Source organism: Pseudopipra pipra, chromosome 1 (genome assembly GCF_036250125.1).
Source record: "Pseudopipra pipra isolate bDixPip1 chromosome 1, bDixPip1.hap1, whole genome shotgun sequence".
Classification (NCBI taxonomy): Eukaryota; Metazoa; Chordata; class Aves; order Passeriformes; family Pipridae; genus Pseudopipra; species Pseudopipra pipra.
In genome coordinates, this window is record NC_087549.1 from 119,779,467 (window position 1) to 119,802,370 (window position 22,904).

At 41.4% G+C, this 22,904-nt stretch overlaps 2 protein-coding genes and 1 long non-coding RNA gene across 5 annotated transcripts in view; 2 read left to right on the forward strand and 1 right to left on the reverse strand.

Annotated features, from left to right (window-relative positions):
• The window catches only part of LOC135423470 (diphthamide biosynthesis protein 3-like), a 39,961-nt gene extending 21,157 nt beyond the window's left edge, over nt 1–18,804 (forward strand). The window contains exon 2 of the mRNA XM_064673744.1: nt 16,639–18,804. The gene's annotated coding sequence lies outside the window, so the exon portion shown is untranslated. The remainder of the gene's footprint in view (nt 1–16,638) is intronic.
• GALNT15 (polypeptide N-acetylgalactosaminyltransferase 15) overlaps nt 1–21,690 on the reverse strand; it is a 29,101-nt gene extending 7,411 nt beyond the window's left edge. The window contains exons 1-7 of one of the 2 annotated variants that reach the window (XM_064673639.1): nt 21,567–21,690; nt 20,089–20,634; nt 14,714–14,880; nt 13,793–13,997; nt 5,412–5,579; nt 4,695–4,812; nt 3,721–3,915 (exon numbers count right to left, since the gene is read on the reverse strand). In XM_064673639.1, the coding sequence (XP_064529709.1) occupies nt 3,721–3,915; nt 4,695–4,812; nt 5,412–5,579; nt 13,793–13,997; nt 14,714–14,880; nt 20,089–20,634; nt 21,567–21,592 (1,425 nt within the window). In that variant the 5' untranslated portion in view covers nt 21,593–21,690. Of the gene's footprint in view, nt 1–3,720; nt 3,916–4,694; nt 4,813–5,411; nt 5,580–13,792; nt 13,998–14,713; nt 14,881–20,088; nt 20,635–20,839; nt 21,008–21,566 lie in introns of those variants that run through there. The other variant, XM_064673648.1, reaches the window with a different exon arrangement.
• Nucleotides 19,686–21,452, forward strand: LOC135423486 (uncharacterized). Of its 2 annotated transcripts, none has more exons than XR_010434824.1 (2): nt 19,686–19,767; nt 21,006–21,452. It is a non-coding gene; the product is annotated as an uncharacterized LOC135423486 (long non-coding RNA). The 2 variants fall into 2 exon arrangements; XR_010434825.1 differs by lacking the exon at nt 19,686–19,767 and adding an exon at nt 20,286–20,399.
• Nucleotides 21,691–22,904: the final 1,214 nt, after the last annotated feature.

The window sequence follows — 22,904 nt, forward strand, 5'->3', positions numbered from 1 at the left end:
TTTGTCATATTTTTATATTAAAAAGTCAAGACCAAATTTGACACTTGTTGCACTGAAATTCAGTGGTATTGTATTGGATTGTCATTCAGTATAGAATTTGTCCCTCTGAGTAAAACTCAATTTCCTGGCCTTTTAGCAGCCCAGATTATGCAGTTATTGTCAGTCCTTCATGACCAGAGGGCATAAGTGATGACAGAATTTAGCCCAAAATATATTATCTGACAGTTACTAAATCCAGTAAACAAATTTGTTTTGCAGCTATAAATGCATAAAACCTTTCCTATGATTTCTGTGTTTTCTCGAATTATAAACATACACAATATCAACTCTTCCTCTGTTCTGAAAAAGGACAAATGCCTTCAATCCTTGGTGCAGTTACGGGCATCTGCACTGCAAAGAACCGACAGTCTGAATATTTGAGGGTATTTAGCACTGAGGATGGCTAACAGGGTTCTGAAAACTCTAAGTAGTTAAGTGTCTAATCCTTCAGCTTCAAAACCACACAGAACAGTTTTCTAAGTCTCTCGGTGCCCAAATATTAAAAACATCTCACAAGCCTTAAGAGTCTTTCTCCTCTTTCTTTCCAGCAATACATCTACCCCCTTCATGCTTCTACTTTTTAAAAATGCCGTTGGGATGGGATTCCAGGAGACTGGTCTGGATTTCTACATCAAAAATTAGGATTGGTAACATAAGCAAAGAATTGCCTGTAAATAACTTTTTCCTCAGACCAGCTATTTCTCTGCATCCATAAAAAGGACTTTGCAACATGGAAAACACTGACAAATTAAGGGTCTTGGAGATCAAGGGCAAAGTATGGGCTTCTAAAGACAGGGATCAGTCATGCTATGTGGCACTGTTTGCCAGCCCCTGTAAACTGCACAGGCAATGCTCAGCAGTTGCAATATGTTAAAGAGAACCTCATAGTTTAGTGTCAGTCTTAGATTCAATAAATGTAAGAACAAAGTTCAGCAATTCAGCACCACACAACCCTGTCCCCTAAGAGGTTTTCCTGGAAAAGGGAAGGAGAAGAGTAAAATGCTTCCCTTAAAAAGAGATGTCTCTCATGCGACTGCTTTGGCTGAAGAAGATAATGGCAGTAAATCTCATTTTGTCATACTAGTTACAGTCTGCATTTGATGCTGAATAAATGGTGTAAATAACACAAAGAAAATCATTATCCCTGTAAACCAATCTGAAAGGAAACTGTGCTTGTAAATTAAATAAGCAAACCACACAAGAAAAGGAACAAAAGAGATGGTGGCTGAAATAGCAGAGAGCTGGGAAGAGCCTTATTCATCTGTTTAATGCTCACACCATGAACATCCTGTGCAAGATGTGATTCAGATCATAAACCGAGAGGGCTTATAAAGGAACCTAACAGGGGTCACTGGTTGTTTTCTGCAGTGGGCAGTATCAGCAGTCAAGGCTCACAGAGAATTTTGTGGTGGCCCATAGGTTGCTCTGCTCACTCTCTCAGTGCAATAAATCCCCACAGGGCCCTTTGCAGCTGAGCAGCAATAGTGTCATTGCTTGTTTGTGCCTTTTGAATGACATCCAGCTGCACTGACATGCTGAAAATATTGGCTATGAAAGAAAGAAAAAGAGAAAAAGAGCTGTTTATGTTATGGTGTGTTGGGCACAGAGATAATAAAATGGATCATTTGAGGGAGCATCATACTTAGAAGTACTGAAAGTATTCTGGCTAGAATAAACTCAGGCAAAAGGTCATGCTGCTTACAGCTAGTAAACTGTATCATTGGTGACTGTAGTTTTTAGTACAGAAAATTGCTTCTGAGCTGACAAGAAAAGCCTTCAGGAAATTTTTAAATGATTTAAGGACCTAACTGCCCATTTAAAAAGACTTGGCCTAGTGTGCTCCTTTCGGGTACAAGGCTGAAACCCTTGTGAGTCAACTGACAAACATGTGGCTAGTGGATTTCAAACCTACAACACAGACAAGGAGAGAGAAGCTTTGAAAAAGATGTGAAAATAGAGTAAAAAAAGGAAATGTAGTAGTCACAGACTGTAGGATTAGCAGACCAACTGGAGAGGCAGATCTACCCATGGAGTGTAAGGAGGTCAGACTAGGTGACAAGAGAGAAGTGACGCCGGCACACAGCCCCGTTCCTCTCCCCACTGTAATGCAGCTCCTGCTGGATCTGGCTTTCTTAGGTGATGGCCAGCCCTGCAATGACTGAGCGTGCAGGACTGTCTGGGTATTAGACAAACCAAACAGAAGTGAAGCGTTGCTGGACCTGGTGGTGCTCACCAGTGTGGATGAGCTCATTAGAGCTGCTGGGATTGGTGGCAGCCTGGGCTGTAGCGACTATGGCTTTGTTGAGTTTGTGATTTCAAGGAATGTCAGCCTGGTGAAGAGCAAAGTCAAGACCCTGAACTTTGCAAGAGCAAACTTCCAGCTGTTTAAGGAGCTGGTGAAAGAGATGCCCTGGGAAATTGTCCTTAAGGACAGAGGGGCTGACTGGAGCTGGCAGCTCTTTAAGGCCACTTTTCTTAGAGCACAAGAGCTCTCTATCCCAGTGTGTGCCAAATCGAGCAAGGCAGGCTCGAAACCAGCATGGCTGAGCAAGGATCTGCTCCTCAAACTGAAGAGGAAGAAAGAAATGCACAGACAGTGGAAGCGGCTACACAGGGACAGGTGACCAGGGGACAGTACAGGGATATGGTTTGAATGTATAGGGATGGGGTTAGGAAAGCCAAGGCAAAGCTGGAACAAAACTTGGCAAGGGACATAAAGAATCACAAGAACTGATTCTCTAAGTACATAGACCAGAAAGAAAGGCCAAGGAGAGTGTGTCTCCCTGATAAGCAAGAAGGGTGAACTCGTGGTGACTGATATGGAGGAGGCTGAGGTACTCAGTGAGTTCTTTTCCTCAGTCTTTGCAGGCAGTCAGGCTTCCCACTTCTCTTAAGTCCCTGACCCTCTGAGTGGGTGGGGAGCGGGAGTGAAGTCCTTCCTACTATAAGCAAAGAGCAGATTTGGGATCATTTGATGAAGCTGAATACAAATGAAGGCTTTGAGGAGACCTTAGAGCAGCTTCCAGTACCTAAAGAGGTCTTATAAAAAGGAGCAATGGTTTTAAATTGAAAAAGAGTAGGTTTAGTTTACATGTTAGGAAGAAATTCTTTAATGTGAGGGTGGTGAGGCACTGGAACAGATTGCCCAGAGAAGTTGTGGATGCCCTATCCCTGAAAGTGTTCAAGGCCAGGCTGGATGGAGCCCTGAGCAACCTGATCCTAGTGGGTGGAATCCTTGCCCATGGCAGGGGAGTTGGAACTAGATGATCCTTAAGGTCCCTTCCAACCCAAACCATTCTATGATTCTGTGATTCTGTGAAATACAGAAGCAAAACTGTATGGGAAACTTTGCACAGCACCTACCTGTGTTCTGCCTAAATGCTTTCAGGGAGTCTTTTTCTCCTTAAAAGCATGGCTTTGTTAAATGAACAGGAAGGTGAATGACACTTTCATTCAAAATTGCTCACAAGTTGGCCCACTGCCTTGTAGGAGAGGATATTCTTTCTTCCCTTCCTGATCCGACAGCTCTTCCACTGGAAGGTTTAATAAAAAGTCCATCCCCAGCACCATGCTCATTGAATGTTTGACTCAACACAGACATCCCCACCCCTATTCCACCTTCTTCACCTACCTCAACTCACATGCCTTCCCTCAGAAACAAACCACTACAGATGTCTTTACCTTGCTGATTAAAAAAGCCACTGTGTCGTGCTTGTAGAAGTTCTCTTTAAATGGGCCCAGCCAGGTCTCTGCTATCCGGATTTTGTTCCTCACAATGGCCTCTTCATAGGCGAAAGCAGCGGGAACGTGATGTCGATAGACATGCCCAACTCGGGAGCATGGAATAATTTCTACAGAGCCACCACAGAGCCAGGTCTGGAACACAGGTGAAAGCACAAAAGGAGATTACCTTATTTAGATTACCTTTATCTGAAAAGGAGAAGCTCCTTTACTGTAGACTCTGCCTCAGGAAATCCTAAGCTGAACATTGCTGGAAACAGCAAGAGCCTTATTATATTCTTCTTTATACACTGTTCCCTACAGATGCAGAGGCACAGAGAACATACTGGGCATTCAGACCTCTGATTTGACCCAGGATGGCTATTTATGTGCTTTTATTTTTTTCTGTGCACAAACAGTGCAGTGTAGTGGAAGGACCTGGGAGCACACCTTCTCTTGTCTGGAACATTAAAGAGACCATACCCTTCATGCCTGCAATTTTCATTGCTTTTTAATCTTAGTTACTCTTTGTATTCAGCAAAAATCAATGCAAAGGATTTTATATTAATAATTTGTTATTAAAACTACAGGTTGGCAAAGAAATAAAGGTACTCTCCCTTTGGTGCATGTTACATGCCAAAATAGAAGAGGCAGCTTTCAGAGGGTGCCAAAAGCAGTGACTCAGTCCTCAGGCAGATACTGATAGCCAACAAAACTTCCTTCTCCCAACACAATGCTCCTAAATCAGAGCAGCTGCATGTTTTTGTCCTGACAGACTGCAGAGCGTGGGGATAGATTTCTGCAAAGGTTTTAATCTGAATACCCTGATAAGTTTTGCACTTAATTTATTTTATAAATATCTTCTTGCCTTTTCATTTAAGTTCCTTAAAAGCCCAAGAGTTACCACAGTTTGATGTTTTAATTAAGGTTCTTACCCTTATAGACAGCTCCAGATTTTCTGCTCCCCACATGGTCATGTCAGAATCATAAGCTCCGGTATTTTGGAAGTAATGCCGATCCATGGCCACCACTGCACCAGCTACCACAGGACTCCTGTGTAGAAAGCAGTTTGAAAGTGAACACCTTGAGTTTTGGATAAGGAATTATGTGAAGTGTGAAAATCCCACCGTTTCCATAGAGATAGCATTAAAAATGATTGAATACTGCTCCTATAAGCTTGAATGAATTGATTATCTAACCAAAAGAAAGAATAACTGGAGTCTAATTCTAGGATTTGCCTGGGGAAGGGAGTCAAGAGCTGAATTATCAAATAAGGCTCAGAACAATGGGAAATGTGGAATACGTGTACATCCAAAAAAAAGAAACAAACGGATCATGATTAAGACATCTCTTTTAACTCTTTATGACTTGTTCTTGCTTTCCCTACAAACCTCCACACCTTGTCTGGTCAGGCTGTACACCAGTTGTGTCAATGTGTGGAAAATATTGGTCATGTTGAAAGCATGACTGCAATCTAGTTAGAATAATTACTAAGGGCCAAAACAAACAGTGTAAACAAAAAACCTATCCCTTCAAAAATATTAACTGAGGATATGCAAGTAACCATATCTCTCCTGTGAGCTGGAAGATGACCCAAACTGTACAGTTTGCTGCTGAGCTGAGTGGAGGCGCATTGTCTGATGGACTGTTACCTGATAGGGCTGATGGGAGACTGTCGTACCTTCTCTTCATGCTCTGGCACTGGTTCCCAATGAAAATCTAATTTCCAATCAAAAACACCTCGATGCAGGCCCACAGAGTGATAGTACTGAAAAGTCTTCCAGTCTATGACATCTATGACGGGGGAGACGACACTGTTTCTGAAAAAGACAATACCATTTATTTCCCAAACCAAAGCATAAATTAAGTTCACTACTCTGTTAGCAAACATTAGTTCTCCACTTTGACACTGTCGAGCATAAGCACTCCTCTAAATGTTGAGTGCTCTTATTTTCCCTGCTGATAGAAGCTCAGGTGCTCAGGGCATGAGGCATGCAGTGCAGAATCTAAAGATCAGTAATTTATTGATACCCTGTACCTTGCACTGTCATTTAAAACTATTCAGGATTTTGCTATGAATTAACTATCACAATTCTTATAAAGCTATTTCACACAGAGGCCCCAGCCTCTGATGTTACAGGCTCTGCATGGATGCAAAGTTTATAACAAAAGATGATTTGGGCCTCACACACTTTACCATCCTTTGATTTTTCTGTAGCTGTTCCACACACTTCACAAATACTCTACACATAAACTGAAGTTTGTCACTTCAGGCCAGTGAAGAGTGCACTTATCCTTAGTTTGTTCTGCTGATTGTTTTGCAAAAACATCTATTATTGAGTTCATAAACCAGTTTCTGTTTGTGTTTTATCACAAGCTTAAAATGCTCCTGCAAATGCACTGTCACAGTGTAGAATCTACTTTTAAGAGCCAGAACAGAGCCATTACACCATAAGTGGCAATCCTTCAATTCCTTTCTAACTGGAGTTAAATTTGGATTAGTCTGAGAAGAGGCATTAGACATTTCCCCATGGCAAACAAGTCAGTATTTTGCAGCATGCTTGCATATCATCTTGGAATTAACTGGTAGTTCAGAAGAGCCTTCAGTGTTCCTTGTTTCCAGGTCAATGACATATCATATTTGGAAATTGTCATAGTATAAAGGCAATGGTATTAGGGACTTCAGGAAAAAGTGTTGAAGAACAACATTATCTATTTCTTCTCTGTTATGCAAAAAGGATAGCCTCTGGTCTCAGTGTAAGGGCTTGGCTATAGTTCCTCTAGAGAAAAATCAGTAATATTTAAGAGATATTAAAGTATGTTGGAAAAAATTACTCTTGTTCTAGAGTAGGAATGTCCATATAGGAAATTATTCTTGAGTAGTTATTTTCCTAGAAAATAACTTCTGTTTAGAGAGAGAGAGAAATGAAATGGTCAATTTTGGGGCAAAATGTAGATTTTTTTAATCTCCTCTTTTAAAAATTTGTATGTTGGTCAGAAATCGCTTGAGACAAATTTGCTTAAAACACAATCCTATTAATGAAGAACGGACATTTCAGAAGTCTCCAGTGCAGTGAGGCATTTGTACTTTTCCACAGCAAAGACCAGAACCAGCTGAGAAAGAGGGTAGCTCTGGGCGATGTTAACGTAATCTTGACATATCTTCTCTGCCTCTACAATCATTAATGTTTTTTCAGTATCAGAGTGGGGGGAAACTCCAAACTTAGTTTTATCATAGTTGACATTTCCTGTAGAGAATTTTAGAAGCCCATGGAGAAACAGAGACTACTGATTGTCAGTGAATTGTACAAAGACAAACTATGAAGGGGATTTCTTTAAAATGACTCTGTTATTTTTTTGTTTCCTAATAAAAGCAGACTGTCCTATGATAAGCTAAAAGCAGGAAGATTTAAAATAGAAAAGTGATTATATTTCTCTGCTCACATGTAAAACCATCCTTTGTAATATGCAATAATAGGCACTCTTAGAAACAAACATTCGGTTTTATAAATAGATGATAAACTTTTATAGTCACATGCAGCATTTGTAGGCATATACATTAAGGCAGTGAGTTGCTGTCATCCCTCTTCAGGAATCAAGAAGAAATGGAAAGAAATTATGCTAAAAATAATAAAGCTGATATCCTCCCCTGATTCTCTTAATGATAACCCTGTGACACAGTTTTGCATCCAGGACAGGAGAAACCACTTAGTGCTCAAGCCAGCAGGAGCCTTTCTACTGAAAGTTTTACTCACTAACATCACTGAAAGGAAACTGTTTCTAAGTTACTGAAAGATAGTGTCCTGATGGACTCACGTAAGCAGGTATTTTTGCTTTGATATGCTGGGAAAAATCCACCTAACAAGTTAAATGGATTTTATGTGACTAAACATCAGAAATTAAAAGTCACTGTAATAGTAATTTCCACAGCCTACTGCGTTCTCCAGTGTTTGAGTATCTCTGACCACTGTCTAGTTAGGAGAGTAGCTGCAGCTGTACACTTCCCACCTCGGTTTGCTGCTACTTGCTGAAACCCACACTGTCTATTGCTCCTGCTTTATCCATTCTCATCCAGACAGGACCAAGGAACTAATGACCCCAGGGTAGTTTATTTTGCAATTTCAGAGTCAAGAGGAAAATACCAGGAGGGAGTATTTGAGTGGAAGCCAGAGGAAATGTGGATTAAACCGTTCAAAAGACCTTGACCATGAAGACTAGACCACATGAACTGAACTGATCTTGAATAGTTTGGACAGAAACAGTGCAGATACTTAGATATGCTCATATATAGTCTGGATTAGATGATTTCAGACTATCCTACATTTTCATATTGTTTCATCCGTTTAAAACCTGTCCTTCTTTTTGGATCCACCTTAAATTGTTGCCACTATAAAACTCCAAACTCCAATGATGCTTCTGGTATCAGTGCAACTGCTCACAAGAGTAAGTACCACAGTAGTAGTTCTTGTAACTGGGCATTGATTCTTCAATGCTGTTCAAGAAAAATACCTGTAATGACATAACAGATTCTAACGGTTTGGAAACCGAGCAAATATCCAAACTATCTGCAAAGTATGATGTGAAAAACTACAGTGTTTAAGACAGCTGAAAATAACTCACTTGAATAGGTCCCATTCTACATTCTACCCTGGCTAAATTCAACAGTAAACCAGAACAAAATAAAATCTACAATTGTAGAGTGCAAACTTATAACTGTGTTTTAGAGCTACTAATCTAGTAACTCTTTCAGAATGCCAAGATTAACATTTTTCAAGAGTATGTTTGTAAGAGTAATTCTAGATCTTCACCTAATATAAACTGGTGTTGCTCTGATGAAACTAATGGAAACACACCTTCTTAAAACTAAAAATTGGGAGGATCTTTCTGATCCGAAATAGAGAAATCCAGAAATTTTCTCTTGTGTGAAAAGTGGTTAATGTCCAATTTTAATCTTAATCAAGCACTGTTTACCTATTTTTTTGGTTGGTATTTTCTTTAAAAACAAAAAAATCTGTTTTCTGCATATTCAGAGATGATGGTTCTAAATGCAAATTTGCAGAAGAAGGTAATTGAAAGTTGGAAGATGTTCTTACGTATTCTTCTTGTTTTTAACTGCATAACTGGCAGACAGCAGCTTCTCAGCACTTTGAAGTGAAACACTGGCAAACTACTGCTAATTTTACTCTGTGGAATCCAAGGAAAGGCAAAACAGGAAATTCAAATACGACTAGCAGCAAGGCTTTGAACCATTTGATGAATTTGTGAATATTTCAAATGCTTGGAATGCACATGAACTACAAAAGGTCACAATTCCATGAAAAAGAGAAACCCAAACAAGAACAGTTTCCTGGTTTGGGATTTCTCAACCAAATACAATTGGTAAAGAAATGTCTTCCCATGAGCCTTTACAGTCACCATGGACATTATGTTCTTTTCTGGTTTTAGATTAAGTAACATGAGGAGAGGAAGATTTAATTAACATATCTGTTTTGAAGTTTTAGATACACTTTCTTTGAAAGTGTTTTTTATTGACTTACTTTGTATTTTGTGTCTGTACCATGAAGGAAACAGATTTTAATCTGTTGAAATCCCCCCTTTAATAAGGAGGGAAAAACCACCAAAACTAAACAGGAAGATCATGCATTTTCCTCAGTTTCAGAGGGGATTACTCTTGCAAAAATTAGATATCTAGGAAATTCAGGCAGTTCAAGTTCTCTGTCTCTGCCCATAGTTTAAACTTCAGTGAGTAACTGAGGACCCAAGCCGTTTCCACAGCATGCTGCACTTTCACTGAAAGCACCTTCCTGGCTAACTAAAGTCTTAGCAATGCAGAACATTTGAAATTAGATAAGGTTAATAAAAAGATAAAATGCAGTGATCAGGAATGGCAAAGAATTACTCAAATACTGCCCTACGGACCAACTCCAGACTAACTCAGGGCATACGAACGGTCTCCTTGAATGGACGGACTATTCATATGCTATGCACTAAACAAATCTTGGCTAGGTAGAGTGCAAAGGGAATGCTGTATTAAAAAGTAACAATTTTTGAAGCTGTCTTTTCTGCTAAAATGCTCAAATTTGTACATGGGGTAACAAAATCTGTAGGCGTAACCAACACGTTTTTACACTGGACAGTCAGGGCGCTGTGCCATGAATTGCACCTAAATCCTCATTGCTCCTGTGTTTAGCAGTAATATTTGCTTTTGGTTTTAGATTCTCATCCTCAGTTTCTTTACCTCAACTTCTTTAAAATAGGTCACCTTTTGATCCTGATTAACTGTGAAAGATTGTAAAGAGATAGCACATCTTCCCATAACATACCATGTAAATGCAGAACATTTACTGAATTTGAAATGAAGGTTATTGACAAATAGAGGATATAAAAGGATCAGGCAAACACAGAAATCCCAGGAAACAGGCTGTTAAATGTGAAGGATATGGAAGGTTTTCAAAACAAGGAGAGTAGCATGGACTTGCATGCTCACATGCTGGGGTTGTATGGGATCGGAATGGATAACATCATGCTTGCCTATGAGAAGTTAGAAAACAGATGGCTTATGTATTTTGTAGCTCAAAAAGCTGGGATATGGGCCACTGAAAAGTGGAGAGTCATATGAAAAGAGATGAAGGAGCTGTTCATCGTTGGTGCAAAATATTTGTCTTTTCTCTAGTATATTGCCACAAAATCAGAACCAGACAAATTTTCTGGACAGTAGAGCTCTGTTTTACTTCCTGTATCTGCAAGCTGAGGCTCCCATTTACTCCTGAATGGGAGCAGACAGATGATGAAATACCTTTTCACTGCTATGCTAATTTCTAATTCTGTTTATCAGTATTTTCATTAAAGATTGGTGACCTAGAATCATGGTGCTAAGTGGAATTTTAGAAATTTTTAAATAAAGCTTTTTAAATAATGTTACGGGCTTCTGTGGTATAGGCAGGAAGAGGGAAACACCCTTACAATAAGGAGTGGGAGAAAGGTCCTGAGGGCCAGCTACCCCTTTGCAAGCCACCCCTCTGCCACAGTTATGGTGCTCCGACATTTTTTAGATGTGGAATTCCCTGTCAAAGAAACAACCAAGGTTCATTTTGCTTTCATGAGTATTCTCAGGAAACATTCTTTGGATCTTTTTTTTTTTTTTTTAAATCATCCTGCTTCAGCATGATGGCCACTGGTTTCAGATTAAGGGAACAACATTTTCAAGGCTTCATGGTACAGTTCATTATATGCTCCCTTTGCCTTTCACTGCCTTTGGACGGAATACAAAATAGCAGCTGTCTTCCGCAGTCTCCTGGAAAAGGCAAACCTTTCAAAAGATGACTGTAATAATGGCAGAGCTGCATTGCTATGCACCATACTACTCACCTGGAATTAGCTTGGAACACAAACAGTTGTCAAATGAAATTATCTGTGGGGCATCTGCTCTAGTTTTCTAATATTGCCCAGGTACCTACAGTATTCATCCTTGAATAATCAAAATGTCAAGGAATGCTTTACAAACCGTTGAACCATTCTCTAGGCAAAATACTAGGCTGATGCACAGCTTCCCAGTCAATTTGTTAGGTATGGTTCACAGAACTAATCCCAGTCAAGGTGCCCATAAATGCACGTTCAGTGATTTTAGAAAGACTTAATACTTCTGTGGAAAAATATATTTGATTGTGCTAGTGAATAAAGCCATCATGTAGAGAGATGAAATATCATCACCCAGAGCAAGCCAAATATCTGTCAAATATTTCCATACCTGTAAAACTGGAATAATTTTTCTTGTATTTGTCCTATCTGTCATTTCCACAGGCTACTAAATGCTGGGGGTAACTCTCTTGTTCTATGTTCAACTCACAGTGAGGTCTCAGTTCGGGCAAGGATCTCAGCATCATTCTAAGACAGGTCACAGTAATAGCTGTAGATCTGCAGTCTAGAAAATTAGGCTTAATCACAATTTTCAAAGTTAAAACATCCATCCAGATCCTTTAAGCTCCCGCAAAGGTTTGAGCTTTGGAAGGGCTGCATTTTTCCTTGCCAGCAAACAACTCACACACTCCACATAAGTAATTTCCCATCCTGACTCTCCAGCAAAAGTGCATGAGTTACAGCTTGATTGGTACATTAAGAAGAGGAAAGATGGATATTTCACCAGACACTGTAAGCTTTTTTTTCACTGTACTTTCCTCATTTGGGTAGTCTCAGGGAGTGAACATGATTCAATTTAACAGCTCCTCAGCTGCTAAATGAAGCCAAGTTGACTATGCTTTACATTTCCATGGTGATCCCCATGCAAGCATTACAAACAATTTACAAAAAATCATGAATTAACTTCCTTATCAGGTCAGTGTTATTATCACCATTCTTCAGTTGGAGAAAGAGGGACAGCATGAGAAAGTGATTGCCAGATGCCTTAGAGCTTGTCTTCCCTGTGCAATGGAGAATGTCACAGGTTCTCCCCACTAGCAGTGACAAAGCTTCCAGGGTCAGGCACAATGACTGATAAGGCATAAAGAAAGGGGTGGTGTAGCCCATACTATTATCCAAACACTCTTCCACCTTTGCTTCATTAATCCAATTAGACATTAGCTAACTCAGTGTTAAATTCTGCTCTCCTGGAGGAGTGAATGAGCATATGGGCCTTGTAGAGGAAGAGAATTCCTTCCTCACTCCCTGGTGACAGGGCTACAGAATCTTGGAATGATAGTAGATTTGGTGGCCTTGCATTTCCTCAACAAAGATAATTTTTGACAGTGAATTTTTGACATTTGTGGTGGGGTCCTAACTTCTCTCTTGCCATTGTAATTCTCCCTTCACTATAGCTCTCCTGAAAACTTTTTGTAACTCTTTATTTCAGCAATACACCCTTGAATAAGGACTGACCAACACACAGGAGTTTTGCATGAACATCAAAAATAGACTATAGCTCAAGGCAGAAGAATCATGAAGTATATTCGTAATAAACCATCCAATTAGCCAGCAAACAAAAATAATCTGCTTTTCCAAGGAGGAATCTTTTTAAAAAGAATATTCCTGATGTCCTAGGGCAGCATTACTCTTGCTTTCAGTATTCTTAATGTTTTCATTCAAATGATGTAATAATTTCTAAAAACTCACATTAATTCTCTTATAAGCAAACATAATAAGCCATAAAAGCATCTTGTTCCAGTGCCTGGGAACAGCCTTTGAAGGTCTTTAGTGTGACTATTTAATGGTCTGGTAAGAGTTTTAAGGACTTTTTTTTTTATTTTACCCCCTCTAGCAGGTAATCTTTTCCCAAGTGGTTTATGGGTAATGATAGACAAGTTAATGTACAAATTTTTCTTTCAGAAAAGTCCCTTTAATAAAGGATTTACTGACATGCAACTCTAGAAACATTTGCAGTAGTTTTAATCTCTTTGAAGGACTTGTGGACTGCATAAATGAGCTCAGCTGTACACTAGAGAGCAGGCCCAAGCACCACCCTAAATATGAAAGACTCAGAAATATGAATGTCTACCTTACTCTGTCAATTTGGTGTCAGTGAAAGTACCTGTGATTAACTGGAACTGTCTAGGCTGCCCAGGAAGTCTTTTTTTTTTCTGCAGAAGAGAAATGGCATGGGTGACATTTGTACATAGCCAAATTGGCACAGGAGGACAAAGAATTTTGTTCTTGGCTTTATCACCGAGACAGCTAAAAAGTAAAAGTAATGGAGTCACACAGTAGTTTCTCTGGTGGATGTTTGCCCATTTGCAAAGAAGTTGAGAGTGCAACCTTTTTAATCCAGACCACCAGGAAGCCTTCTTATAGCTCTAACTGGATTCAAACGCTGACATTTCAGTGACACTGAAGTGTGTGAGGGTTAACAGCTGTGTGACCTGTCCTGCTTCCCACATATCAGAGTGATGCCTGTGGGGATAAGGTAGAAAATAAAAGCAATGTGACCAGAAGCAAGAAGGTAACCAAGGGAGGATAAAAAAAAGCTACCCAACACTTTCCAAGTACATTTCTTTCAGCAGAAATGAGCACGTACAGGGAGCTCAGAGGCCACAGGGATATTTACCGGTTGCTGGACAGCCTGGCCAGGAGGGGCTCCAGCCAGCCCTTCTGACACTCGCAGTGCGAATCCATGAAGATGAGCACGTCACCGGTTGCCCGTGCAGCTCCTAGCATCCGACCCCGGATGACTCCAAGCCTCTTGTTGCTCCGGATGAGCTTCACACCATCCAGCTTAGAGATGTATTCACTCAGAGCTGACTTCAGGGGCCCTGTCAGAAACAGAACAGTCACTGAAATGTTTTAGCTTTGATTCAAGATTTGTTAAAGAAAAGCAACAGGTAGTAGGAGATGCTACTTCTTGCTGGTAAAATGTTTTGGGGGCATTTGTTTTAAATGGCCAAGTAGGCCACATTCCAAATATTTCCACAGTGGCATAATGTCAAAGGGAAGTAGAGACTAATGGAAAATGAGATTCACTAGGTGTGAAGTTATTCCCGTGGGAAGCTTAATAGCCTCCTCTCCTGTTTTCAGCAAAAGGTGGATGTTCTCATCATCTCAAAAAAATACACAGACCACAGTGACATACTACAGGTGTTTGGCTTTCCCAAGCACTTTGGATTACTTTAGCATTGTGGAGTTTTCCATTCTATGTTTCAGCCAAAATCCAAGTCTGGAAATTATGGCAGCAGATCTGGTCCAGTGGGAAAGCTAAGATTTGCATACGGTGATCTTATTTTAAAGTAAGAAATTTCAGAGTGGTTGTAGATGATGGGGGAGAAAAAGAAGCATATTTCAAAGTTGAAAGGCTGAATTCTAAGGCTGGAAGAGTGAAATCTTGGAGCCAGCTCTGGGCTCTGCTTAGCTCTCTTTCTGAGAGTCCTCATTGCCTTCTACTCTCCTCATGCACTTCTTGGAGGAGGACAGCTTCTTCCCTGAAGCTTTGGAAAAAAGAGGGCAATTTTACACACAGAGAAATAGGGGCTACCTTGCTGGCTGAGATCGTCAACAAGGATGATATCCTTGAGGGAGGCCTTTGGGGCTGTGTCCATAATGCTGTGCACGGTTCTCAGCAGAGTAGACCAGGCTTCATCATGGAAACAGATGATGACACTTGCAGTAGGCAGACTGGAGTCATACTTTTGCTGTAGGCACCTGCGGGATCAAATGAGGAAGACACTGGAAATGCTGGTACAGCTGGCTACTTTTTTCTCAGAGCAAAGTTGTTAGCAACTCTTAAACCTTCAGGAACGGAAAGCAGTTTAAGATCTCAGCTTAGTTCTAAGAAAAGGAAGTATTAATGTGTCCAAAACTGGAATACAAAGTGAAAACATGGGGATGACACTATAAAGATTAAAATACAAATGAGGAAAGTTTTCCTGTGTTCTGGGATAGTTTGTTTTCTGCTCTGGGTACCTCAAAAAACAGAGCTCAAAATAGAAATGGTCCAGAGAGCAAAGAAAAACCATAAAGACAATTAGACAGAGCAGAGAGGGAGATAAAGCAAGTCAGTCAGCCTCTACCAATTTCCACATTTTCTCAAGTAACAGAGAAAAGAGCAAACTGAAATGCAGTACCTTTAAAACTAACAACTGAGCAGTAGACGTGACCAAGATCCTAGTGAACAAACGCAACATCTCAGTCCTTACAGGAAAGAAATGGATCCCTACATGGACCATGAATACAAAGACAGATATATTTAAGAAAGTAAATGTATTTTCACTATAAATTTTGCTTTTTCCAATGAAAATGAGCCACTGATGAATGAGGCTGACAACTGGGCAGATTCTATCTATACCATTTTCTGCTATTACTTTACAACTCCAGGTACTAACACAACCTACTGCAAGACACCTGGCTATGTGGGTCAGTGTATGGCATTCCTAGAGATGATCCAGACTGCAGCTGGAGCCCATGGCTCCTCAGTTTTCCACAGGGCTAAGATTTCACCCATGACTTTGAAACAACTTCCATCAAAATTACCATGAATTAGATGCTACTTTGACAACTCAAGCATTCAAAGATGAAAAACACTTTCCGTTCATCCTCACAGAAACTGCACGTGAAAACCATAAACCCTCGCCAAACAATGGCTGTTTCATAAATGTAAGGAAAGGACCTACAAATTGCCTTCATGGCACAAAGTGTTTTCTGATGTACCAGTCCTAATTCAGAGACATAGGACACGCTATCCTGGCACGAAGATGCACATTTTCCAGAAAATGCCTTCCAATGCCCCTTGCAGAAATGCAAAGACTGTGTCTGTATATCTGCTTTGCTTACAATAGAACACACATTTTAAAATATTTTCATTTCCCAAGTAACAGTCATTCAGTGCCCTAACTCATTTAATCTCCAGCAGCAAGAACTTCAAGGAATTACAGAATTGGTTGAGTGTGGCCCATTGTTATTTCAGCTTTTTTGTATTACCAAGCAAATCACTATACAGGTTTTACAGTGGTTGTTAAACAATTAGCTACTTAGGAGAAACTCATGTAAGGGATATAATTTTAATATTGCTATGTTTATTAGCATTTTACTTAGTGCTTCCATTTATTACCATTTTATTTAGTACTTCCATTCATGGACTGAGGCCCTATGTTGCTAGACACTATACAGACACAAAGCTGCTAATCATTGAAGAGAATCCATAGTCTGAATGATTTAATTACAAGTACACATAAATGAATATTATAGATACACTTTTGGAAATATAAATTTTAAATGAGCACAATTGTAATGATTTTTTATAGTTTTAAATAGTTCATATTAATATTTTTTTATAGACAGGCAAATTTTCTTGATGATTTGTGCACTGTAATAAATCTATGTTGCCCTTGGTCTACTAATTTTCTGTAATCAATAATGCTTCTTCCTCACAATTTCATATGGGATAATTGTTTCTATTTTCAGCAGGATGGAGAACAGAATACTCTCGTGACTTGGCAGTGAATATTTTCAAGCAGAAGAATCTAGAGGTAATTAAGAAAAGTGAAGATCTGATGCAGTCCTTTTACTACCAAGCAGCTTCTAATCAGAAACGTTCTACAGATATTAGCACCTATATTTTGCACCGTAACACTACAACATCTTGTTGCTAGTAGTGTGGCTATAGCCAGAAAATAAGGCTGTTGTGAAATCTTAATTGGAAAAAGAATTGAAAATAACTGTACTTGAATACATAACCTTGGTGGCAAGTGCTTAGTTGCCATGGAGATTGGCAAAGACTTGCAATATAGATATCTAATCTTCAGAAAAATTCAAAAGGGTACTGGTATACAGAAATACCTTCCCTGTAATTTGGAGCAGTTTCATAGACTGTCCATCAAAAATTGGCATTTCAAAAAATCAGGAGTGTGACTGATATGAGACATAGTGATTTAATCCAATTTGTGAAAAACAAGGAATTGTCACATGCAGCAATGAACAGAGAGCAATTCTGACATGGCAAAGGCATAGACTCCCACTCACCTTCAGGAAAATGTCTCATTGAGATTCAGCTCCCAACAGCACTCCAGTGGAAGCTATACTTTTTTAATGAAACTTAAAACCTTTGTAGATATATTGTGAGTTTCTTTTGCCTGGATACGTTTGACACTCAAGCCCAAGAGACCTTCTTAGAACACCCATCACAAAAGTCACAATGGCAGGCTTGATTGTGGTGTCCCAGGAGGGTGGCAATTGCAGCTGGACCAACTGATAGCAGCAAAAAGTATGAAGGGATGGAAGTACCTCGGAGTAGTCTTCTGGTGTGAAGAATTTCCCGTCCAATTTCAAGGAAAATTAGAGAGACTTAGTCTATGGTACTAACTCACTGAAACATCTCTAACTGGTTGGCTTCCCTCTAACTAAATAATAACAGACATTATTATGAACAACACTACTCAAATGGATTAGAGATATACACAGTCTGATTCTGGTTCACCCTCGTTTTAACACTGGTGTAAAACTGGACTGACACAGTTGTGATCCAGGCCCCCAGACTAAACTACACCTAAAAAATACCATTGTGGTTTGTGTGCTGTGCTGTAAAGGACAGGACTGGCATAGAGATATACCTCTGCTGCAGGTTTCTGGTCTGGATTTAGATCAGCTTCAGATGTTGAGATCTGAATTTTCAGTCAGGGCTCTGTGAGCTGTGGTGTTGAGAGCTCTTTAGGCTGTAACTAGTCAGACAGCAAAATCCATCCAAGAGCTCTGAGACCATGGCTTAAATCTTACCGAGATTAGTATTAACTAAACCTGTCTCTTTTTGGATGGCCCTTCAGCTGCCAAAGTAAAATTGTTTTTTGGCTCACATCACAGGCAGTAAACCAGGGTCGTCATTCCTCCTTTGAACATTACATAGTTCAAAGAGTTGCCAGTGAAGCATGCCAAAAAATAACTGAAATAATATCAGCATCTCATTATTTAATGGAATTATCCAAATTAACACTGAACCTAGTCACCAAGTACAGAAAACAGTTTCATTTCTCTTTCTTTGAGACTGTCCCCTAAATTGTAGCTGCCAGCTGCCTTTAAACATGTGAAAATGAACACTAGAAAGCAAAATTATTCTGTGTCTTGCTTAAAATGTTTTCTGTTGCATCTTTCCACTATGTCCTGGAGGAAAGCTACAATAGTTTTCATTACAGAGGGCAAGAAATAAAGATACCCACCCACATCCTTTCCCTCTTCCTTGGGCAGGGAAGCATATCACAGAATCAATTAGGCTGGAAAAGATCTCTTAGGTCATTGAGTCCAAGCTTTGACTGATCACCCACCTTGTCAGTGAGACCATGGCACTGAGTGATACGTCCAGTCTTAAACACCTCCAGGGACAGTGACTCCACCACCTCCCTGAGCAGCTCATTCCAATGTCTAATCACCCTTTCTGTGAAGAAATTCCTCCTAATATCCTGAACCTCCCCTGGGGCAGCTCGATAGTAGATACACCTCAGATCCTTTTTAAGAAGTGTGATCAGCTGCCCCTCCTGGGCTCCTGGGACAACTGACTTTCAAGTATCCAGGCTCCAAATGTAAGGCAGTGGCCTTACAGCCACTTATGGTGGTGCTGGCAGCTCTGGTCAGACACACCGATCTCCACCTTCCTGCCTTCCAGGAGTTTCCTTTCAATGTTTGTCACAGAATCACAGAATATTCTGAGTTGGAGGGGACCCACAAGGATCACTGAGTCGAATTCCTGGCCTGCACAGGACCATCCCCCAAGAGTCACACCATGTGCCCGAGAGCATCATCCAAACACTTCTTGAACTCTGTCGGCTTGGTTCTGTGACCACTTCCCTGGGAAGCCTGTTCCAGTGCCCAACCACCCTCTGGGTGAAGAACCTTTTCCTAATATCCAACCTAAACCTCCCCTGACTCAACTTCAGCCTATTCCCTTGGCTCCTGTCACTGATCACCACAGAGAAGAGATCAGTGCCTGTCCCTCCTCTTCCTCTCACAAGGAAGTTGTTACTGCAGTGAGGTCCCTCAGTCTCCTCTTCTCCAGGCTGAACAGACCAAATGACCTCAGCTGCTCCTCACACAGCTTCTGCCCTAGGCCCTTCACCATCTTCATTGCTCTCCTTTGGACACTCTCTAATACCTCGATATCTTTTTTATGTTGTGGTGCGCAAAACTGCACACAGTATTCAAAGTGAGGCCGCACCAGCTCAGGGTCGGGTCCATTTTGATATGTGACCATTGGGTCACTTTTATTCTAAAAGACCTGAAAGCCCCAACTCCCGACCGCTTTATCGCTTTGCAAGCCCGTAGCCCATCACAGCCCCGGCACGTGGGCTGAGCCCGGGGCCTGGCCGAGGAGAGCAGCCGCCTTTCCCGCTCGACATCCCGGCGCGGATTCCCTTTCCCGCCCCAGCAGACGGACGGACAGACATCCGCGGCGGCGCTCGGACCTCTCCCTCCGCTGCCACCCGCCCGCACCTGCGGAGGGCGCCGGGAGGGGGCGCTGCCGCCCGCTCGCCCTCAGGGCGGCGCGGGGCCGGGGGGGGGGGAGGCGGCGCAGCCGCGCACACGGCAGCAGCGGTCGGCTCTGCGGAGGTGGGTGCGCTGGGCTGTGGTTTTCTTTCTGACTCAGGAAGCCGTAGCTGCGCCCACCAACCCCGCGCCCCCCTCCACTTTTGCCGCCCGTCGGTTCCTGAGGGCTTGAACCACCTCCGGAGCGAGGGTGGGAGCGCCCCTGCCGCTGAGGAACGGGGGGTGCTCCCCACACAGCGCGGGGAAAAGCGCTCTCCCGACCCGGAGCGGCGAGTTTGATAGGAAAGACGCGGGGTTTGGAGGCGGAGAGGTGCGGGGGGGTGGGCGCGGCGGCGCGGAACGAGAGAGGTTTTCCCCCAGAAGTGAATAGGGTATTTTACTTACAACGGGTGTCGTACCTCAGGCAGGTCCCTGCGCAGCGCGATCCGCTCGCTGAGCGCTTCGTTAAAGCCGTGGGTCTCCAGGCCGAGCGGCCGCTCCCCCGGAGCAGCCCCTTCCCCGGCCTGCAGGGGTAGGGACAGCGGCAGGGACTCAGGGTCCCCCTCCGCCTTCCCCTCTGGCCGCCTGCTCTGCTGCTTCACCACGCGATAGCCCTTCCTGGCCTTGCTGTGGTTCCTTTTGCCCGTGGGCGACACGACGGCCACGATCAGCTCATCCTCCCGCAGGGAGATGAAAGGCGATAGACCATCCAAAGGGTAATACTGCTGGCTCTCCTCCTGGGTCTCCAGCATCTCTTGGGTCTCCGCAAAGTCCATCTGATACCCTTCCCGGGGGTTGAACTCCACAGGCTGGAAAGTCCCTTCCTTGCTCTGGTTGCTGGGTGGTGGATTCAGCATTGTAACCATCAGTAGCAAAAAACCCAGCATCAGAAACAACAAGAAAAACTGCAGCTTACGTGATCCATATCTGCACTTCTTCCTCAAGAACATGCTGTTGGTGACAAAACAATACAGATGGTCATGTTAAATATCACTTCGATCTTCCTCAGATTCCAGTCCTTGGGTTGCAGAAAAGCCCTGTTTTTCACTATCTGCCAAGAGGATTTTTTTGCTCCCCTCACATTTCACTGATGCTGTTTCATGCTTTCCTTTCTATTTACAGAAAAAAATAACATTCCTATAAATATTTTACTTACTGTAGTAAAATGTAGCATGGATCCAGTGAAATAAAGTAGATCCTTTATTGAACGGAGTCCCAGCTTAGTTAGGAAAGCACATATTTTGCTGATTAAAAGAGTAACTAAAGCTTTGATTTTTTTCCCTTTTAAAATTCTAAGTCAAAAGAAATCCCGTTTCTTATAGTTTCCTTCCAGATAGATCCTGTTTCTTCAAAGTTTCCAATTGCTGCCTGGATTGAAGCACTGTATCTCTGAAAGCAGATCTGACAGCTCTCCTCCCTTCAGAGGCTTTAGCTTAACTGCGATCAACAGATGAGAACTAGTCGGTCCGTGACTTTGTTTCACACATAACTACGGCACTCAGTCAGGAAGCACTTTGCCAGACATAATACAGAGCAATGTGTGTGTCTTTCTCTTGGTCCTAATGCCCTCGCTGTGCTTGTCCTATCAAATCAAAACTTTGCAAAAGCTGTAAGAGGTGAAATACAAGAAAAAAAACATTGTATTAGAAAAGAAATCAGGGCACACCATCGATTGCTGTGCTTCTGAGTAGCTGTATTAGACTGAGAATGCTTGGAGCAAGAAGCAAGAATTTTATAAACTGAATAAAAGATAGAGTGCACATGTTTTATTTAAGGTTATATTTATTCATATGATAATGTGTTAGCTGGAGTATATTTCATATCCAATAAATATTTACAGCTGTAGGGATTTTAAAACTGACATAAGGGTGCCAAATTATCACCTGGCAGGCTGAAGTTGTCTCCTCATCCATAAATTTGGTATTGCAGGACAAGCAGCACTTTAAGTTTTCGTTAGTCCAGAAAGGTGTAGAAAGCCTGGGCTGGAACAACAACCACTGACAGTGAGAGAAAGCAACAACTTGAAAGGGGAGCTCAGCCTCTGAGGTCTGTTTGCTAATATTGCTGGCAGTGGTGCTACTGGGCATGGACTGTGGCTTTTTTTGCTGTGAGATGGATGCTTGTCCAATGGGAGAAGGAGTGAAAGAGTCCACATGCTTCAGCATCACACGTCTCTTGGTCTGGCAGAGATCAGGGGTGGAGGTAACTCAGGTGTTACCCACCCTTTTGATGCTGGAGCATGGCATGTGGTGTTTTGCATATCTTGTAATATTTGGTGGGCAGAAAGCTCCAGCTTCAGGAGGCATGTGATTACTGGAGAACTTTCACATGTTTATTTAAAAGTACATTTCTAGACATTATAGCCAAAAGAAAAATCTGAAGATAAGAATGCAGTATTACTCTAAAGGGAACCAAGGATCTGTTCTTTTTTACTTTTTCCCTGTTACTTACTTCCCTCTAAGATGTTCTGTAAGTTCAGCCTATGGTTCCTGGTAGACAGCTTCCAAAAAGTTAAAAATGAGAGGACACCTACTTTCAAATTAAAATGAGTCATAACCTTCAAAACTCATAACCTTAAGATTGCTGAAGGGATGTAGGGTCTCACACTTCTGTGTGTACTCCCCTACAGAATGCCTTGAGGTAGTATGACCAGTCTGCTGTGTCTTGGCACCTTCCCTTCCTCAGCTGTTCTTTAAAAGATACAACACTGCTTTAGTCATATCTTGGGTAGAAGGAAGATTGAAACAATATTTTGATACTTCACCATTTTATGTGTCTCCTTTTTTTAGCTTTAATTCACAGAAAAGCAACATCCCAACCCACCTTCAGCCCTGAGAATATTACTCTTTAGCCTGTTTTTCGTAGAGAAAAATAAGTATTGATGGTTTCAATTCAATAGGGAAGCAGCATACATTTGCATTAAAAAAATCTGAGTTCAAAAGCATTCATTTAAATAACAGTACGTGTCAGCCAGAAAGACAAAACGAAATGGAAATGAAGAGACCTGTCCAGGGCACTCTGCGAAAAGCTGGCACCAGCAACTTGCAAAAGGTTTAGTTCCACAGAGTCCCATTATCAGGCTTACAGAATAAAATAAAAATAAAATTAAATTGAAAGGAGAAACTGTGTGGAATAAATGGGAGAAAGCATTATTGGCTTTTTTTTTCTTTTTTAATTTTTTGGGCTGCCCAGGTATTTTGATTTACTTCAATTAATATTTT